The 11903-nt window shown below is 42.0% G+C and overlaps 1 protein-coding gene across 8 annotated transcripts in view; it reads right to left on the bottom strand.

The window, feature by feature from the left end:
* Positions 1-11726, bottom strand: part of LOC109302532 (N-acetylated-alpha-linked acidic dipeptidase 2-like) — a 107795-nt gene extending 96069 nt beyond the window's left edge. For 5 of the 8 annotated variants that reach the window (XM_019524102.1, XM_019524108.1, XM_019524101.1 and 2 more), the window contains exons 1-4: positions 11606-11726; positions 7654-7765; positions 2469-2655; positions 183-284 (exon numbers count right to left, since the gene is read on the bottom strand). In XM_019524102.1, coding sequence (XP_019379647.1) covers positions 183-284; positions 2469-2655; positions 7654-7765; positions 11606-11693 — 489 coding nt within the window. In that variant the 5' untranslated portion in view covers positions 11694-11726. The other 3 variants (XM_019524104.1, XM_019524107.1, XM_019524105.1) reach the window with 3 other exon arrangements.
* Positions 11727-11903: the final 177 nt, after the last annotated feature.

Genomic DNA, 11903 nt, shown 5'->3' with positions numbered 1-11903 from the left:
AGGAAAGCATCTTGTGTATGCTCTTGCTATCAGTGTCTCTATATCATATGAGAATTCAATATTTACCCCACCTAACTGACATCACTGCAAAAATGTTTCAAGTCAAGAGTCATACAGCATAGTAACAATTTTCCAGAACTTAATTTCATCTGTCAAGGCTCTGTAAGGAATTGTTTTCTTACCTCTGGTGTTCCTTGTGCTGAAAAAGCATTGTATGGTGGCAGCATACCAGTAACGTTTTCATATCCCTGAGGGGGTGGCTCAAACAACGATGTATTGAAAATCTACCAAAAATCCAAATCGAGCACAAGTTAATTTAGTAGAAATTTTGGTCAAATTCTTCCTTGGGCAACCTAGCTGAAGTTTGCACAGTAAGTTTAGTTATTTAAAACTGTGTACTATTTTAAACAAATACCAGTATTTTACATTTAATACACAAAAGCTCATATATAACTTCAAAAATTGTAAATTCTTGCAGTTAAAAATCATAAGAAAATGAGTATAGGTTAATATGAATGGATAAATATTATTTTTCATGTCAAGTTTATGAGTCATTACTTGACCTAAAATAGAGGCTTAGTGGTGATAATTTTATGCATTTTGTTCGTACATATCAGTCCAGGAACTTTTTGGTAATTTTGTGGTTTTTCCAACTTTTTCCTTTACCTGTTCAGTAGTATTTAAGTACTATTGTTTTAATTCCCATCCATGTTGTTTATATATTCTTAGGTCCAATCCTACTCTTATTCATGTAATCACAGAGGTAGTTAGCCGTGCTACTCTGAAGTCAAGCTAAAGGTAGAGCAGTATAACACCTTAAAGACTAACTCCTTAGAGACTAATTGGTTCAGAGAGGCTTGAGCTTTTGTAAGCAACAACCTACTTCATCAGATGTTAGGAACAACTTTTCACATAATGAAATACTGTTCAGTACAACTAGAGGTGGAAGGACTGGATTTTTCAGCAGGGTTTTGTAAAATGAAAAGAATAACTGATAACACAATCGGTTCTGCAAAGTTTTATTGTACTAGTATTTTTTAGAAAGGGAAGGACAAAAATCATGCATCAATTTTTCAGGAATGTCTGCTTTATTTTTTTTTATAGGTTCCATCTGGTAGAAAACTGGCATGTGTGTATGTTTAGACATACTCTCTCTCTCATGTACATACATATAAAGACTGAGAGGTCAATTATGTAAGAGATCAGGAATGCTAAGATTATGGTTGCATATGCTAATCTAATTCAGCCTCTTTTGTTTGTGCTTTGTAATAATGTGTATTCATGGCACTTTAAGATCTCTGCACTGAAAAAAAAACCCAGACCATCATGGGATCAACATCCTGACACCCAGGGGTCATCACTAGGGTTGGAACCTTTATACCTAAGTGAAAATCGCAGACTGTTACACTCAGGGCACGTCTACACATAGCCATAGTGATGTACTATGGCAATGTAGCTCAGTGCTATGGCAATGTAGCATCAACGGGCACAAACTGTGATGCTGATGCTACATCGCCGTAGTGGCTAGCTACCTTGCTGTAGTACATCGTTACATCAACATAGCTGCTAAAAATAACCATGCACCGCTGGGACAGTTCAGTAGTGGCTGTTACTGCACTGTCATTTAGTATTTCCTAAAGCAGGTATAATTGAATGACGGTGCAGTGACACCTGCACTATGGGGGCACTGTAGGCACACCCACAGTGAAGTGTGTGACAGCAAAGCTAGGTGGTCATCTTCTGTGTAGATTAGCACTGGGCTGGGGCTGAGGAGGGTGGAATAATTGCCAGTGAGTTTCATAGATATTTTCTGCTAGCAGAGGACTCGCTGATCTTGGTTCTGTGTCAGGTTCAGGAAGGGAGAGCAAGCAAAGACTCCTCTGCCCATTTCCTTCAAACTTGACCCCTGCCGCCCATCTCCCTCCGTACTAACCTCTTCCTAGGCCCATGTATACATGCCCTCTGGTTTTAGGCAAATTTGGCCTCTCTGACACCAGCCCCTTCTCCTGTTCCACTAGTTTCCAGTTCCTGTCTCCCTAAGTCCTTGTTGCATTTCAGTGCCTTACCCATCAGCTAGTTGCTTCCAGCTCATTTTCCAGTCTCCTTATGCAGCCAGTGCTCCTCCCCCCATGACCCCAGCCATAGTCTTCAATACATTGTATGCTCTTTGTTCCAATCCACTCCCCATGCCTCTCTCTGCACCCAAGTCTTGTTCCCTATGACTTCATTTCAGGCAGATTTCCCCTTCTCTTTTTGGATGCAGCAGAGGAAACACTGAAAAAACAGATATGAGAGTCTCTCTGCACTGGTGCCCAACTGCAAAATCATTTGTAAGGAGTAGTTTACAACACGTGCTGACATCATCCACCGGCAGGTGATTCTCTGATTGTGAAACAAGATAGTGGTGTGAATACCGATGGGCCCTTTCTCTTCAAAGAGTTAACGATATATAATCATAGTTAGATCACCTCATTCCCCAGGTCATCAATAATTGAGATGTAATTGGGCTTTGTTTCATTTGGGTAGGAAAGGAGTACATCATAATGAACCAGCTCTGCTGAATCCAGCCCAAATGATTTCCATTGGTCTTGAATTTGCTTGGCAAGATGGAAATTTTGCTCTGTTCCTGCGAGATGAGGAAGCTTTGTAAAAGAGCTAAAACAAAACAGAAAGTCACGGATAAGCAATACATTCAGACAGGACCAGAATAGTGGATCTGAATTTTTACATCTTCGGAACATGTGCACACAGTACATTGCTACAGATTACATTTGTTAGATATAAATTGGACCTACCTAATAAGATAAATTATCAGAGAATGAATTAGGATAAGGTACAAAATGTAAGAATGAAGGAATTTCCAAAATCCTAAAATAAATCACATCAGCTTTTCACTCAAACTGTCAGAGCACCAATGTGGATATGGGAGCACAAATCAATTTTAAGGAAATTCAGGAAAAGAACCTGAGCTGAATACCTGAGTTGAACATGTTTGGTTACATTTTTTTAAGGCAACCATTTGCAAGTGTCATCAATTCATTTCTGATGAAAACATGAAAGGCATAAGCAATCCTGATGAGACTTCTGCTCATATAATCTGAAGGAACAACACAGGTGTGTTGGGAAAAAGGAATAATATGTAAAGTTGTTAATATACAATGAAATTCCCCAAATTACACGGTGATGGTTGTGGTATATCCTAGGGATAAGATGTGATGACAAGGTATAGTGAAAATAATTAATTCAAACTACGTGATTTTTTAAATAAAGGAAATGGATAATATAACTGCCATTAACAATATTTAAATACAGAAAACAAAACAAAATTAAGGTAATTGTGATATAAGCATTCCAACCTGAAGCCAGACTCTATTAACATCAGTCACCTTAAGCTAATGCTCTAGTAAATAGTAAATATAAAGAAAACATGGTAAGTCTGAAGTTAGTCTACAAAGAGCACCTTTACTCTGTGTTCGCTAGAAGCTGTTTTAAGAACAGTGAAGGAGGGAGGAAGAGTGAGGGGGACTGCATATTTCCCTGCCTCCATCTTCCTTCTTAACAATCAAGTATTGCTCACTAATTACTTGTGATTGGGCTTGCTGGACTAATGGTTTGCTACTAAATGACCTGTCTTATACACCAGAGAGCAGATGTAAATCTGCAAACTAGTGACTGTATACTTGACTCTGAATAATCCATCATTATTGATGATTAATTAAGTACTGACAGTATGCTTAGCAATGCAGAGGGCATACATTCAGGTAATATGTTGTTAAGTGATTCAGAAATGCTGTCTGTAACATAAACTGAAGTAAAAACACAGGCTATTTGTTCCATTTGTTTGTAAAAGACAAACTCTTACTACCCTTCCTGAAAGGCCATGGCACAAAGGAGGAGATGCTCTGACCTCAGCAACTCAGTGTCTGATTGTGAGGTAGAAAACCGAAATAAAAAAATCAGTAAAAACATAAGCCAGTTAAACAGATTAAGTTCTCCTATATATGCAAGTCCAAAATAACTTTAAAACGTTATTTCCATGAACATAATTCCTCAAACCTATATTAAATGGAATTTCTCAACAGTAATACCAGATAAAAATAATTTGAACTAACACCATTACAGTGTTGTTCCAATTATATCAAACACAAGCATTATAAAACAAGAAATTACAAAAATAAAGGTTAAGCCTAAAAGAAACCTGAAGATGTTCAGGTACAGAAATGGACAGGTAAGACATCCAAAGAGTTGTAACACTGTCCCATTGCAATGTCATGCAATGATCATGCAGTTATGGGTGATGTATATTAATACTTTTTGGCTCCAGATTAAAGTGATGTGCAAAGATGCCTCAGGGTTTATTTACTATTTTTCTCCTCGTGGTTTCACAGGTCAATGATCAACCAGGACAAAATTAAGGTTTAGTCCCAAAGGTAATATAACTCTGCATCTTCTGACATTTAAATTTCCTATTCCCATACAAGAAAGGCAGATTAAAGAGTTTATTGGAACTTCAGTTAGGGTGTAGTGTGGGAGTCATAACTATTCATTGGTTTTACAGAACCTTTAATGTCTTCTGGATAATGATTTACCAACAAAATGTCTGCAGTCCCTACTTTTTATTTGAATTTTTCAAAATATTGAAGAAATGTATTTGGCATATCAAAGGAAGCAAACTAGATTAAGTTAATCCACTACAGTTAAGACTTCAACATAATTACAGAGTGTTGGGAGTGTTGGTTGTAGCTGTGTTGGTCTAAAGACATAGGCAGACAAGGTTTTTTGGGTAAATGTGGTATCTTTTATTAAACCAGCTAAATAGTTGGAAAACTAAGTAGTTTAGATTACTTAGCTGGTCTAATAAAAGCTATCACATTTACCCAAAAAACCTTGTCTACATAATTACAAAGGTATTTCTTATTGTTTTCAGCATGTATATTTTTCTAGACACTCACTCACATGGACGCATACACATACCCCACTTAGGAATGTTCTAATTTAATGTGAGCACAAAAACCAACATAAGTTCCATGTACTTCATCGAGTGAAATTGATGATAGAAGTGAAAAATTGCAATTTAAAATATATAAATGTACAGAAATCATGAGTTCTTTGGTCTCTTATAGACACTCACAAACTTACCATGTCAAATATCATACTTTTGTCCTTCACCGGTGAAGATGACCACATCCAGCGGAGGAAGGGAAAGGAAGAAGAGAGAAAAGAAGTGGGAAAGAAAAAGGGAAGGAGAAAAGAGAAAAGGAGAGAGAAGGAAAAAGATAAAAAAGGGAAAGGGAAGAGCGTGAAAGGGGGGTAGAGGCTAGGTTGTGTGAGTACATAGGTGACTAATAAATCCGATCTTTGCTTTGAACAATCTGCTGCAGCAGGGGCAGGAGACTGTTCAAATATCAACAGATATCATTAACAATGGGTATCTTAGCTTGGGTGTTTTGAACATGTTTGATTACATTTTTTTTAAAGGCTAACATGCACAAATATCATTAATTCATTTTTGGAGAAAAAATGAAAGGCATAAGGCCTCGGGACAAACATTACACAGAAACCGGTTTAAGTGATCAGAAACTGATTTAAATCTGTTTCAGAACAGAACAGCTGTTCAGTGCTCATAAACCAGTTTGAAAATGGCTGAAACCAGTTTGAGATAAACCTGGTTGAATGTAGTATCAGACTTAACTGATTTGGCTCAAACCGGTTTATGCAATGTTGGTCCCAGACCCTTGCTGGTTTAAGATAAATCAGACACACCCAGAATCCCAGCATGCTCTCTGGGCTAGGTGGGGCTCTCTGCTGCACAGCAGGACTGGCCCCTCTCCTCTGCTCCCTGGCTGGAGCTCCAGCAGAGACTTGTAGGCACAGCAGGGTCTGCTGGGCTTCCCCCTGCTCTACCCGCCCCCTTGCTGCTTGCTAGACAAGCAGGAATCCCCCCTCCCTCCCATCTCCCACAGCATGGACCCCAGCCCTATGGGCCCTAGGCATGTGGTATGCTAGCTAATGCGGAGAATTGTCTCTGTGTGTGAGTCTCTCCAATTTCACTGGAACAGGCTGACAGAACAGTGACCACTTAAGGCTGTTTGGAGCTAATCAACAGGTCAGCTGGTAAGCTGTTTCAGAAGAGTTTGAAGTAATGGAGAGAGGCTATTGTTTTGCTAATGAGGTGATAAGCACTTATCAGCCCCTTTCTGGCTTGCTCTCCTGTCAGTTTGCTGCAGACAGTATAAAGAAGCAGGGAGGGAGGTTTAAAAGCTCTGTATCATCAACAGATGCATGCACTGTCCACACACCCCTCCCTTGTCTCCGAGTGCTAGCAGGGGGCGGAGGTCTAGCAACACTCCCACTCCTTGAGCAGGGAATGGGGGAAAGCCTGGGATGGTGCAGACAGACCTCCCTAATCAGAGCGTCCTGCTGGGACTTGGCCATACCCCTCCTCAGTTCAGCACTGTCCAGGGAAGGGATGGCTGCTCTGGTGCCCCCTGGCTTCTATCCTGAGACACTGCAGGCATGTGCCTGCATGTCTGGCATGTTTGTGCAGTTACAAGGTGATTTAGCCTAGCCAGATTAGACTAACCTGCAAAGATTGAATCAATTCAGACTCAGGCTTGTTGAATGTCTGTCCCTAGCCAAGAGGTACTGATGAGCTGCTCATATATACTGAAGGAACAACACAGGTGTTGGGGCTCAAACAGCTGTCTTTACTGATGATATACAATATTCAGAGTATACTGTAGATCTGGCAGGGTCCTCAGTGAGCATCACCACAGGGCTCACACATCAAAAATTACTACATATTATAGTACAAAACCCATTATTTATGAATATATGAATTTATTTATGAATGCCATTGGACTCATGTAATATTGGCTTACATGGTTAGTAAGTTCCTACAGGGTGAATTATTTTCAGCTTTACACAGATTAGTCGGGTCACTTGATGCTGAGACACTGAGAGATTAATAAATAATTAGGGATTAGTTATTAAACTTACTAAATAACAGTTCACATAAAACAAATAGAATTACATACCTATCTCTGAAATTAAAACAACGTTCTTTGATGTCAGGATTTGGAAGATGCATAGGGGGGAAAGCTATACTACCTGGAGATGGGGTTATAGAAAAAAAGTTTTGAATAAAGAGAGAACAAGAACATATATACTCTCAGTAGGTGTTTTTGCAATAAAAAGTATTATTCCTAATATATTATTTTCAAAAAATCATGTCTATTTATGAGTTGAGTCTACAGCACTCTTTTTGCAGTACTATTAATACCTGCATTTATTTAGACTGTGGACTGAAGGGGCTCCCCAAAACTGCCAAAAGAAATAATATCCAAAACACCAAGAACATGAAAGAATTGTGCTTGAGGAAATATTATTTCATCTATATTTACACATCCTTTATTTCTCACATCTTCCAACTAGTTTGAAGAAAGTACTCATTGGAGTACAATAGTTTCTAGAAAGGCAACTGAAAAAAAATAAAGTGAAAGCGAATTTCTGGAATAGTTCTAAATATTCTGCACAGACAAAGTAATCCTAACATATCTTAACATCCGGGCCTTCAAAGGCTCTTTCTTGGAGCTACTATGTCTACCTTTTGGCTTTCGTGACTGATATAATTATGTGAAAACGAGGGCTTACCGAAGAAACTCCTTGATGTTTTCTGCTTTCATTTCAGCTACAAGTCTCTGCCTCATATCTTGATAAGCATATGATGAGCTGCCTGTTTTTACAGTTGGCTTCATAAACCAGCCTGAAAAATATCATAAAATCTTGGTATTTCTCAAGAACCCTGATCGTCAACCACTTGAGCACAAGTGACCAGTATTATTAAAGCCAATGGAACATTTTGTTGCCTGCAGCACATGCAAAAATATTGGCTGGACTGGGTCTAAATTTGTAACAGGAACTAGAAAGCAAAACCTGTATCATTTACTGATCATATAGTGACAAAAGACAGTAAATCCTTCATAAAAATAGTTTTATTTAGATAGGTATTTCTCTCCCACTAAGTTTAGAAATATAACTCCAAAGGAGATTTACTAATTGACTAGTTGCCAGTGAAAGGACAATAAGGTCCATCATACTCACCATGAGAATGTACTGAACAAATGAAATGACCTGATCCCCTTTGTCAGTGACTCAACCCTGGTGTTTGAAGTCAAAAGCAAGCAGAAGGCTGTTCAGGATGAGGAGCTAAGGCTCCAGGACTTCCAGGCCAGCCTCATAATATTTGGTGTTTTGGGGAAAATGAATTTAAAAACTGAAGAGCAAAGTCCCTTGGAATTTAATCAATTAAAGAAGAAAAATGTTGGCTTTGTAGCACAATGGATAGTTCATTGGACTTCTAGGTAGAAGAAGATATTCAGAGGAGGAAAAGAAGAAAGAACTAAAGGGAAGCTACAGCTGCTAAGTTTGACCCTGGTTTTCCTTGCATATTCATGTGGTTTGCCTTAAAAATGAAATCCTTCCCTAGCATCCCTCCTCACAAGGGGTCATTACCACAGCAAATATGACTGTACACACTGCCTTAGCTAAAGCACTGAGTAAATGAACAGAGAGAGAAGCAGAAGTTTCCTTTCCCACTTGGACTGGGGTATGCCAATGTTCCTGCTGGGACTTAAAGCCAGAGGTTCCTAGACAGACAACCTTGCCCCTCTGCCCAGGATCAGACCTACCACCGTATATGGGGTCAGGAAGGAATTTTACCCCATGGTCAGACTGGTATGGACTGTGGGGTTTTAGCCTTCTGTAACTGGGGAGCATGGCCCTCTATCTCTTGACTGTATATTAACAACCTTTTACTGAAGCAGGGCATTGGCTGTTATGGTCCCCTTGCTTTACCTGTGGCAGATTAGGGTGTTATGTCTTGTGCTGCATCAGGGTTACAAGCAGTTCTCCAAAGTGTTCAGATTATGGATTTGTATAGGATGGTTTGGATAGGAAAGATCCTGCCTCAGGCAGGGGATTGGACTAGATGACCTCTGGAGGTCCCTTCCAGCCCTTCTTCTTTATGAATTCCCTGATCTACCATTTACACTGGCATCAGATGTGTATGGTAACAGAAACATGGGCAGATTGCAGTGGGGGAGAAGGTGCAGTGGTACAGTTGTATTCTCCTTTGATTCCTGCTTTACCTAAAATTTAAAACCAACCACTTGGCAGGGTCAGCCACATTTCTACCCTGGCCGAGTGCTAAGTGAATCGACTTCATGGCTCTTTGTCCTCTCCTTGATTCCTGTTAATCTCTCTCTCTACCCCACAGATGTTAATGACCCTCTATCCTTTTTTAATGAACTAAATGTTCTACTATTCACACTACCAAGTACATCCGTGAAACATGAAAGATGCCAAATTTTAGCCGATTTTGGATTTTAAACTTCATTGCAGAACAACAAGGAAGTTTTTTTCCTTCCCTGCCTGCCATCTGACACCTCCGGGGAAGGAATCCTACCTGATCAACACATCAAAGAGCTACTCAGCACAGCTCACAAAGACATTCATGGACCCAGGGGGACAGACTTCCATCTCCAGCTCCCTCTGTGCAAAAATGAAGTTTATTTCCTATTTGTGGGGATATTTTACCATCTCTACTTTTCCTAGAGCCTGACAAAAGGCCTTTGAACCTGAAAGCTTGAAAAAAAGGACAATTTTCTTGCAATTTCCCAGTTGGTCTAATAAAAGGTATCATTTTGGAAACAAGAGTTCGAGTTTTTTGTATGTGTACTATTCAAACTATGCTTTCTTTCCACAATTTTCTAATGTTTTTCTTGTATTTCCCAGCCCTGCAGACTGTTTTTAGCTCTTAAGTCTTGTGTGATAATATTAACTCAGGTATAAAGGACTAATAGCAAGGTATTGGATGCATTGTCAAGTCATTCAAGAATGTGGGATTTTGTTTTATAAATCTTGCAAGGTTCAGTAAGGAGAAGCCCAATGTCCTGCACTTTGGACAGAACATTCCTGTGCACCAGTACAGGCTGGGGGCTGACTGGCTGAGCAGCAGCTCTGCAAAAAAGGACCTGGCTTGGGAGTTACAGAGGACGATAAGCTGAATATGAGCTAGCAGTGTGCCTTTGTTGCCAGGAAGGCTAACGTCATACTGGGCTGCATTGGTAAGAGCATTGCCAGCAGATAGGAGAAGTAAATATTCCCGTAATTAGAACTAGTGAGGCCACAGCTGGAGAACAGTGTCCATTTATGGGCCTCCCAGTATAGAAAGGATGTTGACAAATTGGAGAGAGTCCAGTGGAGGGCAGTGAAAATGGTTCGGAGGCTGGGGCACATGACTGCTGAGGAGAGGCTGAGGGAACGGGGCTGATTTAGCCTGGAGAAGAGAAGTTTAGCCTGCTCTCAGTAGTGACAGATGACAGAGCAAGCAGCAATGGTCTCAAGCTGCAGATAGGAAAGTTTAGATTAGGAAAAAATTTCTCACGAGGAGGGTGGTGAAGCACTGCAGCAGGTTACCAAGAGAGATGATGGCATCTCCATCCTTGGAGGCTTTTAAGGCCTGGCTCAACAAAGCTTTGTCTGGGATGGTCTAGTTGGGGAGGGTCCTGCTTTGAGCAGGGGGTTCGACTAGATCAGTGTTTCTCAACCCGTGGATAGTGACCCAAAAGTGGGTCACAAGAATAGATGAAAGGGTTGTGAACAAACTCTAAAAATGGATTTGCCTTTAAAGTAGAAAAACAAAGGAAACTGAGTCTTTTACCATGCAGGCTGGCAGAGTACCAGCCTGCAAGGTGCTGCTTGGCGGCCCCCAAGCCCCACACACCCACCCCTGCCCCACACACTGGGGGCCTGCAGGTGCAGGGCAGCAGGTCAGGAGTGAGGGGCACTGGGCCCAGCTCCATGTTTTCAAATGGGTCCGGATACAAAAAAGGCTGACCACCGACCTAGATGACCTCTTCCCACCCTCATTTTCTATGATTGTATGAAAAGGGGCACAGCCCCTGAAGACAGCTCCCGTGCCTTCAGTTTGGTTTTATTGAGGCTGGACAGATATTTGGCTGGGGTGATATGATCCCATTCCTGCCCGGGGCAGGGTTGGACCAGATGATCTGTTTAGGTCCCTTCCGATCCTAAGTAGCGTGATACTTTTTATATGCTTCTGTTCACGGGCAGATGTTGAAAAGGGGGGTGCGGAGGGTGCAGCACAGCCTCACATCTACGGCAGCCAAAGAGAAACTAGAAACTTTGTAGTACCCAAGCGAGGGGCTATAGCCCTATGCCATCCCCTTGAAGATCAAAGCACAACCCGACAGGAGGAGGGGAGCGGGCAGTCCTTTGCTACATTATACATACGTTTCTGTGGTTTTGTTTTCTGTTGAAACCCACATCAAACAAAGCAAAAAAAAAAAAAAAATTAAAATAAAATATAGCCCTAAGGGTAAAAGAGGCTGTGTCATCAGTCCTGTGAGCTCAGGTCCCTCGGCCTCTTCTCTCCAGCCCCGCTACCCTTTCCCTTGCGCTCCGCGGGACTCTCTCCAAACTGCCCACATCCTCTCCAGCACGGGGGGGCCCAAACCTGGACACGGGACTCCAGACCCTCCTCTCCCTGCCCCCGCCCGGCCCGGCCCGCGCCCGCACTCACCCGCGGCAAAGCCGAGCAGCACCAGGCCGAGCGCCAGCAGCGCGCAGCAGCCCAGGCAGAGGCGAGGAGCCCCCGGGCAGCCGGGCATGGCCCCTGCCCTGCCCTGCCCCGCCGGGTCCCGGCTCAGCCCCGCTCTCGGCTCCAGCCTGAGGCGTCTGCACGGGCTCCGCTCCCGCCCGCGCCGCCGAGCGGGTCAGGTTTCCCCCGCCCCCTCCTGCGGGTCGGCAAACTGAGGCACCGCAAGAGCCTGGTCTTTGACCCCCCCGGCGGGCGGAGCAGGGGCAAGAGACCTGCTCAG

The sequence above is a fragment of the Gavialis gangeticus genome, unplaced genomic scaffold, assembly GCF_001723915.1.
Source record: "Gavialis gangeticus isolate Ggan-Ray unplaced genomic scaffold, GavGan_comp1, whole genome shotgun sequence".
Lineage (NCBI taxonomy): Eukaryota > Metazoa > Chordata > Crocodylia > Gavialidae > Gavialis > Gavialis gangeticus.
The sequence above is the reverse complement of the archived record's forward strand: the minus strand, read 5'-3'. Positions and strand labels throughout refer to the sequence as shown.